The 22,474-nt window shown below is 40.6% G+C and overlaps 1 protein-coding gene across 2 annotated transcripts in view; it reads right to left on the reverse strand.

Moving 5' to 3' along the window:
* Nucleotides 1-1,267: 1,267 nt before the first annotated feature.
* The window catches only part of HABP4 (hyaluronan binding protein 4), a 42,783-nt gene continuing 21,576 nt past the window's right edge, over nucleotides 1,268-22,474 (reverse strand). For both annotated transcript variants that reach the window (XM_025423088.3, XM_025423087.3), the window contains exons 5-8: nucleotides 20,677-20,760; nucleotides 7,096-7,267; nucleotides 4,177-4,362; nucleotides 1,268-2,676 (exon numbers count right to left, since the gene is read on the reverse strand). In XM_025423088.3, the coding sequence (XP_025278873.1) occupies nucleotides 2,620-2,676; nucleotides 4,177-4,362; nucleotides 7,096-7,267; nucleotides 20,677-20,760 (499 nt within the window). In that variant the 3' untranslated portion in view covers nucleotides 1,268-2,619. The remainder of the gene's footprint in view (nucleotides 2,677-4,176; nucleotides 4,363-7,095; nucleotides 7,268-20,676; nucleotides 20,761-22,474) is intronic.

A 22,474-nucleotide genomic window follows, 5' to 3' on the forward strand; every position in this document is an offset into this window, starting at 1 on the left:
GAGGGGCCTGCCTTGCATGGGACGAAAACATTACACACTTAGCAGCCACATTAGGCGAAAGATATGCTACTTCTGAAAGCAGCCTGGCCACATCTTAAAATCATCCAGTGCAGGATGTCAACCTTCCTGAGGCAATTCCCAGGCAGCAGCTTCCAGTGAGCCTGCCTCTTCCCAGACCTTGTCAGAGAAACATCCTGGGTTTTCATCTGGTCAGGGCTGGGAGCAGCCCCCTCCCTTCGAGGGTGATGGCTCTGTGAAGCTCTCCCAGCTCCAGACTACTCTTCCCACCTTCATCCAACTGTGAGCTCCTCCGGCTGGCCTTGGGGCTGGCACACCTGACTTTGCAACTCAAACGTACTTGGCCTCCGCCTTCCGAGAGTCTTGGGCCTGACTAGTTTTCTTTTGTGGGGTTGATTTGCTCAGTGTTAAGTTGCCAGCTAGAAACATGCCTTGCCTCATGGCCCGTCTACACCCACACATCTGAGTGTGGTAGGGGAACTTTGATCAGGAAGGCCTTCTCTTGTGTATGGGTCTGAACATAAGCTTCCTGTCAACTCGGATTTTTCCCTAACATGCTGTTAGGGATTTCCTCTGCTCTGTGCTTCCGCCTGATCTTCTCTGGGGCACTGGACTGTAGACAACCACATGACCAAAACCTGCCATCCATCTGCCCTACCAGTTGGTAAGAGGTAATCCTGGTGAGCAACCAAGTCTTATACAGGCTCAGGAAGTGTATGCCATACCCTAAAACTGTTTCTGACCACAGGACCCAAGACTGCTCCGTGGTACAGAGATCTCCAGTATGTTGGGAAGGATGTGGTGTTTGTAAATACAGTATTAAATCCAGCTCTATGGGCTTTCCAAGCATTATCTACAATACTAGGGAACTTTCTTGAAAGGGATCTCGGTTTCGCCAACCTTCAAAGCAAAGGCAGGCAGAGTGACTTCATGTGACAGCCTCATGCTGTACTAGCTGATCATTGTGGCTGAACCCGACATTCATTCTCCTGAGACTTGACTTGGGTCAGGGCACTCCCACTCATTGTGTTCTTTCCAGGGAGAGGGAATACAGCAATCACTTAATAGATCTTAGTGCTTAGATATTAATTTAATAATGAGCCCAAGGGTAGGCAGTCCCCCACAGCAAAGGTCCTTAACTGGTTATCACGTGGTGCGGGGGGGTACAGCTGATTCCTCCTGCTGGGTCTCTTTCCACGTTTTCTCTTGACCTGGGAGTGACCAAAAGGATTCAGCTTTCTATACACAGTTAGGAGGGAATACCAACCTTTATTTACACTTGGGTTCAAGGTCAGAGCCATCTTAAACAGCATAGCAAAGTGGGGGAAAAAGCACAGATCTTGGGACCGGGTTCAGGTCCAGCACAAGCAGAGTAACTGTGTAACAACAGGCAAATGTTATCTTGAGTTTCTGCAGCAAAGTGGGGAGAGCCTCACCGGAGCTGCCCACAGCTGCTCCAGCTGCCTTGGCCCTAGGCCCTGCCCTGGAGCGCTCAGCCCGCTGGCGTGGGCTCTTCAAGCGGGCTCTTCAGGGGTTGCTCTGTTGGGCAGGGCAGGACTCAGTGACTTACTAAGTGACTTACTGAACCTCCAAGGTGTCCCCTAACCCCAAACGCTCGCCAAAGGCAAGAAAGAGGAACTCAAACTGGTATAAGGGCTGAGTGAGAAAAACCGCACACGGCGTTCAATAAATACTATTTACAAATCTTGCCAGGACAAGGACAGAGGACATCTGTACATGGGCGTCGAGTTCAAATACTAGTTTTGAGGGAGAAAAGGATACGGTGGTAAGTTACAATACTCTTGCCTGGACCCCCCTCTCACTTCATTGATGGGTTAAATAACATGATTTTAAAAATCGTATGCTTGATACTCATCCTAAAAACCACCCAAACCCTAAATATGCACATTTATACTAAGCATGTGTGTATGTGTGTGTACATACACACACAGAAACCACGAGGTAGTTTAAATCACCATTAAAAAAATTAATACTTTTCCTAGTTCTCTGTCATAGAGTGGAAGCCAGTAGCCGCGCACTAGCTGCTTAAAATTATTGGTTACGTGAAAACCAGAACTCAAAAAATTTCCAGGAGAGTATAACATTTACAAGTAAACAGTCAGTACATTTATAGTTTAATTCCCCTGTCTCTGAAAAGTAGGCTGTGACCTCGCTATGTGTGTTTCCTCTGGCATTAAAGAACACAGCCCTCTGGCCTATACAGTTTACAGAGCCGGCTCAGTAGATTCTATTTTACATCTTTACTCTCCTGGTTTCCGTGGAGGATTCAATACAATCTCTATATATACATTTTAAATATTATTTCTGAACTTCATTTGGGATTCCTTCAATAAAAAAATAATCACCATTCTCCACCCTCTTGGGAAAGTGCCAGACTAACCCCCTGGCTGGAACTGCTGCTCTTGTGTCTGGAGAAATCCCGATCCCATAGCCCCCAGGCCAAAAAAGTGCAACAAATTCACACTACACGGGAAAAAGCAACATCTATTGTTCTTAGAGTCTGACTCTTCCTCACGGCAAGAAAAGTCTCTTCATAGGTACGCGGACACGGTGTCAGGTTGCTAGGGAAACAGGGCTCTCTCAAGCCAGAGCAGGAAAATCCTCAGGGTCATCTGGGTTGGGAGCAACATCTTGTGTCTAAAGAAGAAAAGAAGAGTCTTGAAACCCAGTCACCTGAAGCACTCCCACTTGGGCAGAGCCCTCTGAGAAACACGCGCCTGCGCTTTCAAGGGGCGGGGGGCGCAAACGGTGGCTGTGGCTCAAACACCCCGGGAGAGGAGGCCCCACTGCAAATAGGACATGCAGAAAGGGGGATGAGGAAGGGTGCCTCTCCCACTCAGACTTGCTCCTGGCCCCTGCAAGACGGCCAGCAGTGCCTGCCTGCCTCCCTGCCTCCCACAAAACCTTACCGAGTGCCTCTTTCTTGTATCTGGCACTTCCCTCATTCAGTAAACATCATACAGAATGTTTACTACGTGCAGACACAAGGTTGATTAGAGACAGTTCTTGCCTGCCCTGGGGGCCCCTGGGCTGAGGGGGTAAGTCCTGAAGAAGTCACAGTGTGGTAGTTTCAGCCAACAGCTGGCCCGTGAACAGCCCACAGAAGGGGTGCGTGCCCACAGCAGTCTGGTGGCGAAAGGCACGTCACGGTCAGGTAGGGTTTTCTACCAGAGAAGGTTGTTCCAGAGATAAGCCTCAGCGAAGGAGCAAAGAGAATACAGACCCCGAAATGGAGCAACTGGACAGTTGAAGGGATGGGGGCCCAAGGGCAGTTCTGAGCTGGAAAATGCAGAGATTTGTTCACAAAACACTTATGAATCGCCTACTATACCCATCCATTGTGCTGGGGGAACTAAAAACGAGCAAAAGCAGACATGTTTCTGTCACCTATGGTAGAGACGGCAGGTGCTGATCAATAATCACACCATTGTAGTTGTGAGAATACAACTACAAATGAAGATGACACTTCAAAGAAAAATAAAATTCTTTGCTCAAGGACTCTGACCTGGTCTGGAAGGAAATGTGACCAAAGAAGATTCCTGTGAGGAAGCAAGGTCAGAGGATATTATTCTAGGTGAGCAAGCAAAGGGGGTAGAAGGACCATCAGGTGCAAAGCCCCTGTGGGGTCAGGAACATGCTTGTCTAAAGAACTAGAGCTAGAGCAGTGTTGGCTGAGGAGAGAAAGGATGGTGTGAGGTGAGAAGGTGAGCCTGGGGAGGTGGCTGAGGAGAGAAAGGATGGTGTGAGGTGAGAAGGTGAGCCTGGGGAGGTCCCAAGGAGGCCCTGAAGCCTTAGGAAAGATTCTATCTGCCTGGAAAGCACCGGAAGGGCAGGGCATACGACCACCAGGTGGTCTGACTGCATCCCGAGCTGGGAATCCTGTGTGATGCAGATGAATGAGCTTGTCTCTGGTTCTGAGTGTGCACTCACAGCAGACTGTGGACCCCCCTGGTGACCATGGGCCACCGGATGGTCTGTGCCCAACTACGACCATGCTGCTGATGTAACTGTTCCAAACTAGCAGAGGAATGGACAGCAGACCCTGGTGGCCCTCCCAACTGCACAGCCCAGGGTATCCTCCTCATCCTCTCACTTCCTGCAGAAGAACCATCCAGGACACAGAACACCAGCACTCACCACCACTTCCACTCTGGGTCCATAGTTTTCTGCCCTTCTGATCCTTCCCCGGCCTCCCCGTGGGCCACCTCTGGCTCCACGCCCAGGACGAGGGAGGTTACCGAAATTAATCTCCAGCTGGGATGTGATGTCATTGGCTGCTTTCCGGAAAACATGGGCATCGTCTTCATAGTCATCCTTTACCATCTGGAACACAGTTACAGCATCTCAGCATCACACACACAGCCGTCTCCATGGACACTTGCTCCATTAAACGTCCCGGAGCTACGCTGCCCGGGAGCCACTGTGACATCTGGCAGGACAGTGCCCTCCACCCCTGCTGCCCCACGGCAAGACAGAGGTGGCGCCCCTGTTGCTCTGGGCTCAGCACACGGGGGATCTGCCATTTCCCAGCCACACGTTCTCATACTCATGGTCTTCATCCAAACATCTGTGAACTTATTATTATATTAATTTGAATTAATGAGACCAAGTTGCTATGAGCTTGGCAGGTTAAGCTGTTAAGATTTGACATGCCTAACAGTAATTGATATAAATGTTTAATGTCGAAATGCATTCTGCTCAGATGAAAAAGTTTTAATTTCTTCCTTTTTTATTTGTTCACAAATGCTAGTTTGATAAATAAGGAAATATTACCTTCCTAGGATAGAACTTGATGGAAAAAACTCCTCTCAATGTGGGTGCTGACTGTACAAATACCATATGTTAAAAACTGCATGATTTACAATAAACAATTCTGACTCAAAATATAGGGAAATAGTAAAATAACAGAGTATGGTTATCTAAGGATTGTTCCCAATGCTGCAGAAAGAACTCAAGCTGCTTTTTATGAACTATTTTGGTCAAAATACTTTGAGAAATTACATTTTAAGAGGTCAAATAAGTTCTGTGTCTTGTTAAAGGAAAACTGTATTAAATATATCTTGCTCCAAATTTGATTTGGCTTCGATTCCTAAGAACAGATAAAACAAACCTCTCACTTATGAATAAAATATAAATATACAGGAAATATGCCAATGGTCTTCAAGGAGAATCTCCAAAGTGCTTTAATGCTGAACATTCCTACAACTTGTCTAGGAAATGGAATCAGGTTTCCCCAAACATATTAGTCCCTTCTGGCCATGTGTTTGGTACAGAGTTCATGTTTAACATGTTTAACATGTTTAACATGGTACAGCTGCCTTCCAAGCTGCACATGAAAATAAAGCAGAGACCTTAGGTAAATGGAAGAAAGGACAATTCGGGCGCACCAGCACCGTGGTAAAAAGGTAGACCTAGAAACAGCCCACTGCGTCCTAGCGGACAGCGGGCTCCTAGCGCAGAGCTGAGTGTGCTTTCCAGGGCCCAGCTCACTTTGGAGGCTCCTGTTGCTCTGGACTTTGCAAACACAAGATCCCACCACAGTGATTGGTCTCTTAGGGTGCCCAGGACAAAGCACATTAGTCACCCAAGATTTGGCTTCTGTTGCTTTCAGAACGATTCAGGTTTCCTGGCTGAAACCTCCAATGCCATCAGATTAACAAGGACCCGTGTGCCTTACTGAGACAAGCTGGATGAGTCAGCTAACCCACTTGCTTCAGATATTGCAGCAGACCTCTTTCTGGAGCCTCTCTTCAGGGAGGATGAATCTGGTGTGGATGCAGGAAAAATAGCTTCTATTTTTACCTAACATGTCAGCTGCATATTTCACATCCTGACAGCACATTTGTTTTAGGCAAAGCTTTATTTACAATGCCCCAGAACAAAAAAGAACAAAATGAATAGGAAAAGAGCCAACCCAGCCAGCTGATGGACTTGTAGAAATACCTCACAGAGATTTCCAAGAAAATAAGGCTCTTGCCTCCATGCTGCTGGGAAAAAAAAAAAAAAAAAAGCCACTTCTAGTCGAACAGCTCAAAACTCACTAGTAAGGCCTCTAAGAGACTGGACTCACCAGAACAGGAGGTGGGAGGGGATCCTGTATCATAAGTGACCCTCTAATTAAAGTATCCATTCAAAGACTAGCACTAATCAAAGTATAAATGGAAACACAGACAAATCTACAGTACAAAATTCCTGAGTTTCAAATGGAAAACCAATTAATGATACCCAGAAGAAAGGGTTTGTTCACCCCCATCATCAACATAGAGATATGTATCAAGATAAATGGCTATGACTGAATGATGTGAATTCTAAATTTTAAAATTTTAAAATGAGAATGCTTCAGGATACCTTTAAGTTCAGGAACACAAATAGAATGTGATTAAATGACACGCTGACCATCCCACACAATATAGGCTGGGAGATCTTTCCAAAGCAGAGGCCTCCAAAAAAGGACTGAACCCAAACTATGAGAATAAGGCCCTCACAAGTGAGGAGGACACTGTGAATGATCATACGGCTGACTGGCTCTCAGGGGCTCCTCCTCTTGGGGGCCTGTCTTTGGAGTCTCCGCAGTTAGGCAGAGGAAGCAGAGCTGCTGCAATTAACAGAGTACAGAACTCCAGGTTGTTTAAAATGATCAAGTACTCCCAATTAAATGTGCTTCTAAAGAGCTTGAGCTGAACCTAATCTAATCATGAAATGCAGAGCAGTTATCCTGTGAAATGGCATTGCTCAGGAAACACTGTACCTCTCTTTTGAGATAAAAATGAAATGCCATTAACATTCAGTATTTGCACAAAGCACAGCTCTGGGTTGAGCAGAAGATGCACTGTCACCATAACTGCTTTGTATGAAGTGTCAATAGGTCAAGTTCCAACTCGTTTTATGAACAATACTGATAAAATTAGGCACACATCACATCTGATTACTCCTAGGTAGAAAGCAGAACGCCAACTATTAATGTCCCATTTGCACCTCAGAAGTGGAGAGGGTCCATCCAGTTCCTAGTCAGTTAATCCAGAAAATCACCTCTAGAGAAGAAAATGTCATGCTTACATCATCTCTATACTTGGATTTGTGTATCACCACTGCTTTGGAAGGGACAGTGGACTCAGGTTTTCGGATGTTAAACTCAGGCTTTGGTCTGGTCTGTTCTTGAAGATTTTTCCACTCATCGAGGGTCATCTCTTGAACTTGAGTTTCTTCTTCTAACTCCAACTCAGGAACTCTATAAAGAAGCAGAAGTTTTTGATGGTTCTTTTTTTTTAATTTTTATTTTCATTTATGATAGTCACAGAGAGAGAGAGAGAAGCAGAGACATAGGCAGAGGGAGAAGCAGGCTCCATGCACCGGGAGCCCGACGTGGGATTCGATCTCGGGTCTCCAGGATCGCGCCCTGGGCCAAAGGCAGGCGCTAAACCTCTGCGCCACCCAGGGATCCCGTTTTTGATGGTTCTAAAATGCCTGTGTTCTCATACGCAAAGTCATTACTCTTAGTTTAGCCACTTTCATGGTCCCACATCTAATTTACATAAGGTAAAATCTCTGAACCACAAGCTTCCCTACTTTAATCATTTTATGGTATCACTGCTAACTAAAGATACTTCTTGTCTGTCTTTCCTTTTTTTAAAGTAATCTCTGTGCTCACTGTGGGGCTCACACTCACAAGCCCAAGATCGGGAGGCGGGCACATGCTTCCCCGACTGAGCCAGCTAGACACCCCACTTCCCATCTGTTTGTTTCAAAGCTGTCTTTGAAATATGGGAATATCACCATCCCATTGACATTACACTTCACCTCCAGGCATTCCCTTCCCAGATGGCATTACACACAAAATGAGATAACTGCAAAAGAAAAGGGAGAAGCTATTGAGTCAAAACAAATATAGGCAATCATGAACAGAATCATAAAATGGTGGGTTACACATACATACTTTTGTAAATATCCTCTTTGAATTCATGAGATTTTAAAAGAAAACAGAAGACAGATATATGAGAAATAAGGCCCTCACAAATGGAAAGGACACCATGAGTGATCCTGCAGATTCAATGGACTAGAATTCAGAGCACAAAAATAAATCCTTGTATTTACAATATTTTTTTTCAAGCAGGTGCCAATGACAATTTAAAGGAGAAAAAATAGTCTTTTCAACAAATGGTGCTGGGAAAACAGGATACCCACATGCAAAAGAAGGAAGCTGGATCCCTACCTCACACCAGAAATATGAGTTAGAAATACAAACCCCTTAAAAGATGATACAGGCACCAATCTCCATGATTTAACATTAAGCAGTGGTGACACCAAAAGTGTAAGTAACAAAAGATAAAGTAGACAAACTGGACATCACTAAAACTTTTGTGCTGCAAAGGACACCGTTAAGAAGTAAAAAAAACAACTCATGAAATGGTAGAAAATATTGCAAATCATGTATCTGATAAAGGACTTACATCTTACATCTTGACTCTTACAACTCAATGAAAAGAAATAACCCAAATGGAAAATAGGCTAGATTCTGAATAGACATTTTTTCCAAAGATGATCTCAAATAACCAATAAGATGCTCAATATCATTAGCCATCAGGGAAATGCAAATCAGAACTGCAATGACACTCCACACTCAGTAGGATGATTAGAATAAAAAAGACATTTAACAAGTGCTGGTGAGGATGTGGAGAAATTGGACTCTCATACATTGCTGATGGGAATATGAAATTGTGTGGCCACTTTGAATTACAGTCCAGCAAACCCTCAAAAATTTAAACAGAGTTACCATCTGACCTAGCAATATCACTCTTACATATACACCTATGAGAAATGACAACATATGTCCATGTGAAAACACACAGCACCACAAATGGAAATTCAATAATGCTGTTTATTCATAATGCAGCATTATTCCTAATAGCCAAAAAGTAGAAACAGCATGAATGTCCATCAACTGATGCAAAGATAAACAAAATATGGGTTATCTGGGATGCCTGGGTGACTCAGCAGTTGAACATCTGCCTTTGGCTCAGGGCGTGATCCTGGAGTTCTGGGATCGAGTCCCACATCAGTCTCCTGTGGGGAGCCTGCTTCTCCCTCTGCCTGTGTCTCTGGCCTGTCTCTCTCATGAATAAATAAAATCTTTAAAAAAATGTTCTGGAACCAGTAACAGTGATGGCTGCATAACACTGTGAATGTAGTAAATGTCAGTTGTACACTTTAAAATGGTTAAGCCTGTAAATTTTATTTATATGTATTTACCACCAAAAAGAAAGTATACATACATCCTATGGCATGGATGAACCCCAAAACATAATGCTAAGCGAAATAAGCCTGACCCAAAAGGACAAATATTATATTCCACTTATATGAGGTACCTAGAATTGGCAAATTCATAGAGATATAGAAGAATAGAGGTTATTAAAGGGTAAAGGGGATGGAGGAATGGGGATTTATTATTTCATGGATACAGCATTTCTCTTTGTGATGATGAAAATGTTCTGGAGATGAATGGTGGTAATGGCTGCACACGAAGTTACAGGTTCATGATATGAAAACTATTAGTGAAATCAGAAGAGAAACCTAATCATAGAGCATCCAAAACAGGCATATTTATAAAGCGCCTTTAAAATATCAAGCAAATGGAAGAAAAAAAAAATCAAAGCAGTGGTTGTCTCTGAAGGAAGGAGCATAAGGGAACTTTCTGGCATGATGGTAATATTCTACATCTTGATGGAGGAGTTTGGGTTCCACAAGCATATGCATTTGTTAAAAAATGAATGTACACTTATTTTTTAACTTTACAATGAACTAATTTTACATCAGTTTAGGTGATGGATTAGGTGTTTACTATAAGATTCTTTAAACTTTGCTGTGTTTGAAAATTTTCATAATACAAAGTTAGAAAAATGCTAATATTAAAACATCCCAAATGATATATATATATATATTGGCAAAAATATGAAAAGACATTAAAAATATGTAGTAGCAAAATACTGGAAATAACCTGAACTCATCTAGGGAGAAATTTGGTAGAAAAATTATGGATATTAAACATGAATTTTAAACAGCTTAAAAAAGGAATGAGTACTATCTCTATATATTGCTATGGAGCATCTGCTGATTTGTTCATGGAAAAGCAAAGTGGAATGTACATTACCATTCACCGAAGAAGTAGTGAGACATACAAATATATCACTAATTCCCACTTTCTAGAAGTTCACATGAAGCTTTTATAAAAAGCCTACATCAGTACCAGTTTCTGCAAACTAAAGAAATCAGAAGAGGACTTTTGCTTTTATGGAAAAAGGAAAAAAAGTGAAAACAGTGTTCAGCTTTGATTTTGCAGTGAGGCAGAGTGTATCATGAGCAGCAAGAGCAGCCTCACCAAGCTTCTTTCCCAGGAACTACACTCAGTACATCTCAGCATCAAGCTGATAGCTTTGAAATGTCTGTGAGCATCTGTGCTTTATCTCAATTTATTTTGTGCATCTGGTAGCAAGATGTGTCCTAAAGTATCAGAAAAGCCTAAGCAGTTAATTTTTGACTCTAGGAATGCTCAAAAAATCTTTAATATAAATTAATGGTAATAAATTTACCATTAATTTCCTAGAGTTAGCCTATGTTTCAAAGAAACACCTTACTTTCAGATAGCAGGGGAAACCTGTATACATATAGGTTTTAAAAAATTATAATAGGCCAGAGAAATAACACAGATAGAAGCTGGTTGGAAAGTATACTGTTTGGGATCCCTGGGTGGCGCAGTGGTTTAGCGCCTGCCTTTGGCCCAGGGCGTGATCCTGGAGACCCGGGATCAAATCCCATGTCGGGCTCCCGGTGCATAGAGCCTGCTTCTCCCTCTGCCTATGTCTCTGCCTCTCTCTCTCTCTGTGACTATCATAAATAAATAAAAATTAAAAAAAAAAGGAAAGTATACTGTTTAATCAGATGGAACTTTGGAAACACAAATGTTTTATATAATTATAAAACAGATCTAAATTCAAATTCAATCCCTAAAATTTGAAAGCAAAATTAATAAAATTAACCTAATGTTTATCGAGTTGGTGACACAACCATCAGGAGAAACTAAAGTATCTTTAAGACAACTTTGATTACTCATTTCTCTCACTATAACTTTTTAGTAATCATATTATTGGACACAATGTTGGTAATGTTTGTTATCTGTGTGTGTACCCAATGAGTGATGTTACTGACAACTGGGATTTTCAGCATGGAAGTAAAAGAGAAACAAACGTAAGAACAAACAAATGTAGTTTTGCTAAAAATTCATAGTCTTAAATTTCAAATGGAAATAATAAACTCATATTTTACCTAAAAAGTGTATATGTATATTTCTCAGTTGTGTCTACTTAAAATGTCCTAGAGACAACTAAGAACTTAGTAGCAGTGAGCACCCCTACTGCTCAGACTGTGGTCTCTAACTACCATATTCTATTAAAAGAAAATTGCTCTCTTTGGAAAAATGGCTCGATATGAGGTATTTTGTATTGGGTAGGAAGTATAGATGATGAGCTCAGAACACATCCTACCAAAATGCAAGAAAGCCATCAAAGATGACTAGTGTGTGTGTAAAGGACCAAGATCAACTTGAAGAAATTCCCTCTAGCTAAAAACTGGGTCAGTTTAAAACGCATAAGAAGAAAAAAGTCAGTGGATTGAAATAATGTTTAAATCTCTAAATTCATAATGACACTTAAAAGTCACTTGCACCTCTGAAGTATGATAGGGAACCAAATCAACTCACTATTCTAGAAATAGATAAAAAGTACTTCTTACCCTTTTATTCATCCTACATTTCTTAAACTTCTACCTCAACATAATCAACTAGTTCTAGGCAAGCTTTTCCTTACAGATCATGCCAGATAATAAGGGGAGAAAGAATGAGATTATTACACTATCATCAATATGCAGCCTTAATAAAATAATGCATACAGGCAATGATGGCCTTTTAAAACCTATGAAATAATCCTGCAAAAAGCTGAACCTGAATTTGACCAAACCTCTGACGTTCAGTATTAATTTTCAGGGAATACAGAAAATACAGGAGACAGAGAACACGTTCGACTACTCTACGAACAATGTTATGTTACAACTGGCTTGCACCAGTTGTAACATAACAGTTGTATTGAACTGGCTATAAGCCAGTTCAATTGTTACCTTTTCATGAGTTTTGTGAGCTGGCTATTAATGACTATTAAAAATTAAATTATATAAACTTATAAGTAACTATAACAAAGATAATTTAAAAATTACAATTCACTATTCCCTAATTCACTCTATTTTACCTTTATCTATGCTCTTGAGGTGAATTATATCTAATGTATGTGTATACTGGAAATGCTACATAATAGTGTGCTACTGCCCACCTCTTCCTAGCTCTGTGTTCAGATGACACATTGGTAGTTTTAAATCAGCCATGATGGGAATGTTTACACCACAGAAACCAGCAAGTGCCAATGGACCCAGGCTTTTTCATCCTAGAGAGCCAGATGTTGATTATCTACCAGCATACCATTGCTCACAGGGAGGCACTCAATAAAATTCTGACTCTGGACATATGACCCAGTTTTTTTGACAAGTATATTACAAGGGAAATAAAAAACATGCAGAGTTAGAGTGACTTAAAAATAATCAAAACAGGGACACCTGGGTGGCTCAGCAGTTTAGTACCTGCCTTAAGCCCAGGGCGTGATCCTGGAGTCCCCGGATCGAGTCCTGCATCAGGCTCCCTGTATGGAGCCTCCTTCTCCCTCTGCCTGTGTCTCTGCCTCTCTCTCTCTGTGTCTCTCATGAATAAAAAATAAAACAAAAAACAAAAGAATTATCAAAACAGTATAATATTAGTATAAAATAAACCAATGGAACACAGAGCATAGAAAGAGGCCTTCACATAAATGGAAAACTGATTTTTATGTTTCATCTGCTGTAATAACTGAATACACATATGCTAAAAAAAGAGAAAAAGGGGAACTTTGATCCCCACCTCACACTGTATATAAAAATCAACTCAAAATGGATCACAGACCTAAATATAAAAACCCAAACTGTTAAACTTATAAGAAAACTTTTGTGATATTAAATTGGGCAAAGTCTTCTTAGTTTTGAGACCAAAAGCCAGATCAATAAAAGAAAAAAATAATAAAGCAGACTTCATCAAAATTAAAAACTGCTGCTGTTCAAAAGACATGAGAAATTGAAAAGACAGATAATTATCCAATGAAGAAAGTATCTGCAAATCATTTATCTGACAGAGGACTTAAATCCAGAATATATGAAGAACTCTCAAAACACAGTAATAAGAAAGCAGTTATAAAATGAGCAATTTCAACACTCTTTATTAAAGAAGCTATATAAACGGCAAATAACCCATTAAAAAGTTGCTTTAATATCATCAGTCAATAGGGAAATGCAAATTAAAACCACAATGAGATATAAACCTATTATAATGGCCAGAAATTATAAAAACTGGAACAACCACTTTAGAAAAGAGTTTAAGTTTCTTAAAAAGTTATCTATACACCTGCCATATAGTCCAACCATTCCATTCTTAGGTGTTTACATAGGAGAAATTAAAATGTATATCCCAGAAAGAGTTGTACACAAAAATGTTCATAGCAGCTTCATTTGTAATAACAAGAACTGGAAACAACCCAAATGACCACCAGGTAGACGGGCAAAGAAACTGCAGTCTATCTGTACAGTGGAATACTGCTTGAGAATAAAAAGGAATGAACTATTGGTACATACAGCAACATGGATGAATCTCAAAAGTATACTCAGTGAAAGAATACAGGCCAAAAAAAAAAAAAGAATACATGATGGATGATTTCATTAATAGAAAACTATAGTAACTGCAAACTAATCTTTAGTGACAAAAAGTAGATCACTGGTTACCTGGGGAGAAGGGGCAGGAGGGAGGGATGACAAAAGGATAAAGGGAAACTTTATGGGTTGATGGATATACTCATTGTTTTCATTGTGGTAATGGTTTTTACAAGCATATACATATGTCAAAGCTTGTGAGACTGTACATTCTAAATATATGCCACTCACTGGATATGAACTGTATTTCAATAGTACTGTTTTAAAAAGATATAAGAGACACACCAATTAAGATGTATATTTCAATATTAATTCAAATAAATAAGTTGTTTTAAAAAGAGATTTTGAGACAGTCAGGGAAACTGACAAACTGCCCAGATATTTAAGGAATTGTTAAAAACTTTAGAGGGGATAACACTATTCTAGTTAAAAAGAGTAGACTTGTAGGGGCACCTGGGTGGGGCAGAGTCAGTTAAGCATCTGACTCTTGGTTTTGGCTCAGGTAGTCATTTCAGAGTCGTAGATGGAGCCCTTGCATTGGGCTCCCTGCTCAGCAGGGAGTCTGCTTGAGACTCTCTCTTACCCTCTCTCTGTCTGCCCCTGCCCCCACACTCATTCTCTTTCTCTCTCAAATAAATGAATCTTTTTTTAAGTAGACTTAAAACATTTTTTTAAGTAGACTTTTAGGTATAGCATCCTGAAACATTTATGAACGATATAGGATATCCTAAGGGCAAGAGGAAATGGGTAGATACATATGAAACATATGAAACAGGAATGGCGAAGACTGGATAAAAGTTTAAGCTGAATACCTTAGGTGGAGGTTCACTGTACTATTTTTCATATATATCTTTCTATAACAATCTTCTAATACACCACTAAAAATAAAAGAAATATTAAGGATTTATAAAGGTTCTTAGGCTACTTGTGACAGAATCAGGAAATCAGTGATTTCTTACAGAAATCAGTTGCTATTCTGATTATAGACTATAATCTAGTTCTGATTTCTAGAACTTATGCTGTGAATTTGAGGACTCTTTCATAACTCAGATTACTTAATAGAAGTTAATGATTTCCAAAAAGTTTAGTAAGAACAGATCTTGTATTAAAACCACAAAAGAAGTACTTTTTCTGTTTGCTTGTCTTAAAGAACATCATATCCAAACATGAAGGTAATACCAAGAAGTGTAAGGCAGATAAAAAGTGCAGTCTTTTTTTTTTTTTTTTAAAGTGCAGTCTTTAAGTGACACACACACAAATACCCAAAGTGAAGAAAACAGAGTTCTCAAAGGAGAGCATTTGCTGCAAGTGATTCCCTCCTTGAAAGTGATCGCCCTGACCCCATGCACACTGGGGCATACCATTCATGAGTGTATGTGTAGATGTTCCCGATGCATCCTTTACCATCTGTCACTGCAACAAGCCATGTTGGGAGCAGTGTAAAACCACCAAGCAAGGCTCCTTCACCTTAATCTCTACTGACTACAAATTCTTACAAAAAACACATTCTATGCAAGTTCTGTGAGGCAGATCCCATTTCCTATTTGAAATGGCACCAAATGCAGTTTTTACTGGCAGTTTCAGCAGACTGGATTTTCAACAGGAAGAGATGTATAATTAATCCCTCATTTCCAGAAGGGACGAAAGTGGTTATATTTCTAGCAGTTATAAAAGCACTGTAATTGCTATCACTCTAATTTAACAACCCCTCCACCATTTGACTAATTCAAAGACCTTCACGGTTCTTGGTATATTATCAAACATCTTGGAAGAGGACTTTATATCAGAGCTGCCTAGAGATAATAGGTGGTCTAATTTATGATTTGTATTATAAATAATACTATATACAAATTTGATAGTTATAGATTTGTTTTGAAATGGGTGGAATTATAGAAGAAAACGATTTTAACAACTGTTAATTTAAAAATAAATGGGGCAATAATGCTAACATTTACTGTTTGCTTACTAGGTGCCAATGCTATTCAAAGTGCTTTACATTAATTTGGTCATGTTAATTATCCCATGAATTAGATCCAATCAATAGCTACATTTTACAAGTAAGAAAACTGAGGCAGAGGTCATATCATTAATAAATGAAAGAGCCATGTTTCATATCCATTCATTCTAACTCCAAAGCCCAGACTCAACCCCTTTAGGGTATAAGAGGGCAAAGAAATACACTCAGATAGAATATAGTTAAGATGTGGACAGAGAAAACATACACAATGCCAGATGTCCAAATATCCATTCAGGCAATACCTTTTCACCTCAATATATGAAAGAGTGCAGGGAACCAAAAAAAGAGTTCTAGAAATAAAATTTTATTACGGCCTACTTAACCAGGGCAAGTGGATTTAACCTACCATGTAAATGATACCTCTTCCTTCCTTCCTTCCCAAATACTGAAAGGGAAGTGAATTTGATGCTAAACTTGTGAGCTCCTCAGAAATTTGCCATATACATTCTAAAGAGGTGTTTTCTAAATTAATTAATTAATTAAATAAATAAAAATAAGGAGGTGTTTTCTGGTTTTAAGAAAATTCAGTACATAACAATCTTCACTAAGCAAAAAATACTTGGAAACACATTACAATGAAAAATATTTCATTGCAGATATTTTGTAATGATGCTTCCTCAACACTCTCTCTTCATGAGGACTTTTTGATTTTTAAGGGAGGGAGGAAGCATTTGTTCCATATCCCTGACCAGGGAAGCCCTTAGCCACCCCAGCAGCCCCTTCTCTGCTCACAGAACCAACTTCTTCCCTTTCGGTTCTTCGTAGCAAACTGGTGCAAATGGCCCTTTCAACCATTCCTGCCATCCACTACAGGGAGGACTACAAATGTCTGTCCAACGACATCTGGTTTAAATTCCAGCTCTGCACCTCTCAGCAAGCCCTTTAACCTCTATGTCTCCAGATGAGGTAACTGCTCCTTCACCAAAGGGCAGCAAAGGGTCCAGGAGTTAAGACATGGAAGCATTTAGAACAGTTCCTGGCACATAACAAATGCTCTATAAATGTTAGATTTATTCTTATAGTCTTGTAGCAAAATACTCCCAAGAAACTGTCACAAGCATCCTGAGAGATGAAAACACCATGTGATGAGGACCACATAATACTTCTGTAGTGAAAGGGGGAAGGAGGGAAGACAGGATGGGCATAGCACATTTAGTTGTCAAGAAAATGTGTCCAATTTTTAAAAAATATTTTATTTATTCATGAGAAACAAGAGAGAGAGAAAGAGAGGGAAAGAGAGAGAGAGAGAGAGAGAGAGGTGCAGAGACACCGGCAGAGGAAGAAGCAGGCTCCATGCAGGGAGCCCAATGTGGGACTCGATCCTGGAACCCCAGGATCATGCCCTGGGCCAAAGGCAGGCGGCTCAACTGCTGAGCCACCCGAGATCCCAAAAATGTGTCCAATTTAAGGAAAATATATGTTCTTTGCAGTGTATGTTTGAACATAAGTGAGGGGACATTAAATCAATCTATCAGGAAGTTCTAACCCGAGAGGTTAGAAGGAAGTTCTAACATAAGTGAGGGGACATTAAATCAATCTATCAGGAAGTTCTAACCCGAGAGGTTAGAAGGAAGTTCTAACCGAGAGGTACACTGAATATACATTTTGGCTGGGTGCTGAAAGCTTGAGTGTTAGATCAGCATTCAGATAAAGCTCAGATCAGAGAGCATCACCATCATCGGATGTACATCTCAAATACAAACCTAATTTTGAAATTATCAAAAAATTGTACCTGTTTTATTAGGAATTTTAGTGATAACTTTACAGTTTGACAGGGCAGTGCAGAAGCAAGAATTTCATAGCACAGTCAGCCACCAGACTGCCATGCAGCTGCTCAAGGGTGCGCAGGTCCTGCAACTCCTACTGGATGCTCACTGTCCACTGCAGTCAGCAGAGAGGAGAGAGGGGGTTTGTCAGCTAGCTCTGCTAGGATACTGTAGACAATGAGACTGCCACAAAATCATTAAATAGTATTCTGTCTTTCAGAGTTACCAACTGAATTATTTTGTCTAATATTATGAAAGTTAGAGTACCTTAATCAATTCCACAGATAAGAGTTATGCTATAATTTACTCCTTATTATTCTGCCTTACATAGTCTGAATTTGCATAAATGTTTTATTGGCTCAAAAAAGATACAATTTTTCCTGAAGGTATCTAGTTAATTCATTTTCTCAACATTCATATAAACTATGAATCTACTTCCTTAGGTAACTATCTAAATACTCATATTGTTTATTTCTTTTATTTCTTTGTTGTTCTGAATAGTAGATGAACACCTTTCATAATCAATCAATGCAGCATTTTACTCTTGCAATAAGGAAAATAATAATAGCAGATATTTATTTAGCATTAACTACATGCCAGGTACCCCATGTGACACACACACACACACACACACACACACACACACACACAATCCTTATAGCAACACTAAGATGTAGGTACTATTCTTATTTCCATTTGCCCAAACTAGCAAGTGGCAGAGCTGGGGATGTGAACCCACATGCTGGCCAGGGGTCCATGCTCTTAACCACTAGACACCTTGCCTCATTGCAGGTAAATGAGTAAGAGTTAAATGGGAGAAGGGGGTTTGGAAGAAAGGTATGGAAAAAAGAAATGGCAACAGCACTTGCAGAAGCACTCAGACATGTGTTGGAGAGGGTTTGAGAAAAGTGCTTGAGAACACCAGATAGGGCCACGTGCTGAACCCACAGAAGGCAACGAGCGGCTGCACTTGAGGGTTCTGAGGGGGACAGGCCATGTAGGACCGTGCAGGTCTGATCAAGGGACAGGAAAAGAACAGCAAGGCACTGGGGTCTTGCACCAGGGACGAGGACATGACAACAAGAATGCTAGTGTGAAAGCCACTGTGGTATGGAAAAGGCTGGCTGAAGGTGAGAAAGCAGGAAACCACGTCAGGAGCTACAGTGACAGATTGGTTAAAAGGACGATTATGAGTGGAGATGAGAGGAGATGAGAAGGTACCTATCATCAGGGCAGAGTGACAGACTGGATTTGGGGGAAGAAGGAAGTTTCCAGAAGGAAGTCTCAGGGATGACTCCTAGGTTTCTGATTTGTGCAACTCGATGGATGAGAATGGGTTGTTCCACAAAATGGAAACACCTAATAAGGACTGAAGTTTCTGGACTTCTCCTGGACATGTGAAGCAGGAGCAGCATTTGCGATATCCACGGGGAGCTGCCCACAGTAGGCAGCTAGATATACACACCCAAAGCCCACACTGAAGGTGGGAGCCAGAGGTGTACAGTCTGGAGTCCTCATATAAATGATGATTCAACCTGCAGAGGTGCATGAAATCGTATAAAAGACACTAAAAAAGAGGGCCTATGGCAGAGCCCTGAGGGCTTGATATTTTAAAAGACCAGAAAGACAAGGATGAGTCTGCAAAGGAGGAACTGAGAGGCAGAAGGAGCCCGACATGGGACTCGATCCCAAGCCTCCATGATCACACCCCGTGCTGCAGGCGGCGCTAAACCACTGCGCCACCAGGGCTGCCAACTGAGAGGCAGAAGGAAAACAAGAAGAGTACAGATATCACCGAAACCAAGGATGGCGAGCTTAAGAAAATAAAGCCAAATGCTCCGACAGGTCAAGCAAGATGCTGAGGGAAACATCTATTAGATCTGGAGACATGTGGTGACTGTTTCCAAAGGGCAGTGGGGACAGGGCCAGACCTGGAGTGAAGTAAGGCTTAAGTGAGGGGACAGGAAATGAAGAAAGAGTATATACAACTCTGAAAAAGGTAGCAGAGTGAGAATGTGGGGCAAGAGCAGCAGATTTAAACTAGGAGACGCTGAACATGTTTAAACTGGTGATGAAGACCAAAGGTGGAAGGAAGGTGAATATATCTCAAAAGGAAGGAGCTGCCAGGGTGAGGTTTCTGCACAGGAACAGGATACAAAGCCTGACCAAGTGGCAGGAGAGACGGTGCCTCTATATTACCACAGGGGAGGAAGGTTCAGAGGCATGCAGGTGCAGGCCGGTTTGTACCTTTAAGACTGGGAGGGTGATAAAGTTCCCATCTGATGGCTCTCAATTTCTGTGTGACATGGGAGGCAAAGCTGTATCCAGAAAATGAAAGAGGAGATGTGGTATGGGAAGGACGGGGGAAGGGGAAAGTGAGGCAGTGTTGGCGCTTTGAGGAAACACAAAGGACGGAACTGATTATTGTAGATGCTGGGAGACTGAGTGAACCTAAGAATAGAGGAATGCTGGGCAGTGCTGAAGGCTCGTTTCAGAATGCAGGGAATCAAGAATTTATAGGGGTTCCTGTGGGCTATACTGAGTGAGGCGCGGTGCTTGGCCTGTGAATGCAGGCAGAGAGAAAGCCGACGTTAGCAGTCATCCAGGAGGTGGGTTTTACTAGCAAGGCACGACAAAAGACCCAAGGGCAAGGGAGTTAAAGGACTGGGAGAGGATGCTAGAGGTGGACCAGGGACCTAAGCTCTGTGAAGAAAAGAGGGAGGATGGACTCAGAATAAAAAGAAAAGAGATAAGGGCACTGATAAGAGGAAGGCTAATTATAGCACAAACTGCTGACAGAAAAGATGTGGGCATTGGTGGAATACCTAAATTTAACTCATTAATTATCATTAATGATCATTCATTAGATTATTTGAATTCTTAATGAGTTCAGTTATCCATTAACACATTAAGGTCAACCTTCTGTGACATAATTAAAGGTTGAGTTTCCTGCTCCATGAAGGACTCTCTGAAATTATTAAGAAGAAGGCCACCAACAACCCATGGAGAAATTAATAAAGTACCCACTTGTCTGGAGATTCCTCCTCCAGAGGGCCTGGGGACTCTTCTACCGCTGTGATCTCTTCCATTGGTGCAGTCTGCTCCATGTCACTGAAAAGCAGTGAGAATCGTTCTGGTCACACAAATATGTTCACATCAGTGCTCTTACATATTTGAGATAGAAAAAATACATTTCAATATCCTTTTGCTTAAGTAAATATCATTCAAGGAATTATATACACATACAGGTAATCCACATCAAAATGAAAATGAGAAAACTGCTAATCCTTTGAAATTATTTGAAAAATGTGATAAGTACTTTTAGAAATAGAAGTTTCTATGAATGGCCTAAAATTAAAAACAGATTATAAATGACCAGAATAATTATTTAAAACTTACTGTCCTAGAAAATTCCAAGTATCAACAGGAGCCATAAAATTTCTCAACATGTGCTTTTAGAATATGTTCAAATATAAGCAACCATCGATAACATAGACATTGCTAAATACATAGGATATTATATATGAACCTGACAGTTACCACAAACCAAAAACTTATAATAGATACACAAAAAATAAAGAGAAAAGAACCCAAACATAATATTAAGAAAGTCATCAAATCACAAGGGAAGAAAGCAAAAGAAATTTAAAAAAAAACAGAAAATGATTAATAAAATGGCAGTAATGCATACCTATCAATAATTACTTTAAATGTAAGTGGACTAAATGCTCCAATAAAGGATATAAGGTGACTGAATGGATAAAAAACAAGACCTATCTATATGCTGCCTATAAGAGACTCACTCAGACCTAAAGACATACACAGGCTGAAAGTGAAGAGATGGAAAAAACATTTGCCATGTAAATAGAAGCAAAAAATAAAATACATCAGATAAAACAGACTTTAAAACAAAAACTGTAACAAGAGGGAAAGGGTATTACAGAATGATAAAGAGATCTAAGAAAAGAATGATTATAAATATGTATGCACTCAACACAGGAGCACCTAAACATATAAAGTAAACGTTAACAGACATAAAAGGAGAACTCAACAGTGATACAATAATAGTACAAGACTTCAACCCCTGACTTACATTAATGGATAGATCATCCAGACAGAAAATCAATCAGTGGCTTTGAAAGACACATTAGACCAGATGGATTTAACAGATATAGAACAAACCATCCCAAACAGCAGACTATACATTATTTTCAAGTATACATGAAACATTCTCCAGGATAAATCACATTAGGCACAAAACAGGTCATGAATTTAAAAGACTGAAATCATATCAAGCATCTTTTTCTCATGACAACAACATAAAACCAAAAATCAATGACCATAATAAGACTGGAAAAAACACAAACGTGGATGCTAAGCAACAAGCTACTAAAAAATCAATGGGTCAACGAAGAAATCAAAGAGGAAATAAAAAATACCTTGAGACTAATGAAATGAAAACACAATGGTCCAGGGGCACCTGGGGGACTCAGTCGGTTAAGTGCCTGTCCTGGGCTCAGGTCATAATCCTAGGGTCCTGGCACTGAGATCCTGAGTTGGGCTCCCCACTCTTGGGGAGCCTGCTTCTTCATCTCCCTCTGCCCCTCCCCACACACATGTGCATGCTCCCATGCTCACTCTCTCCCTTTCTCTAATAAATAAAATCTTTAAAAACAGCAACAACAACAAAAAAACCTCACAACTGTCCAAAATCTTTGGGACACACCAAAAGCGGTTCTAAGAGGGAAGTTTATGATGATACAGGCCCACCTCAAAAAAAAAACAAGAAAAATCTCAATTTAACTCTACACCTAAAGGAACTAGA

Source organism: Canis lupus, chromosome 1 (assembly GCF_003254725.2).
Source record: "Canis lupus dingo isolate Sandy chromosome 1, ASM325472v2, whole genome shotgun sequence".
Taxonomy (NCBI): Eukaryota; Metazoa; Chordata; class Mammalia; order Carnivora; family Canidae; genus Canis; species Canis lupus.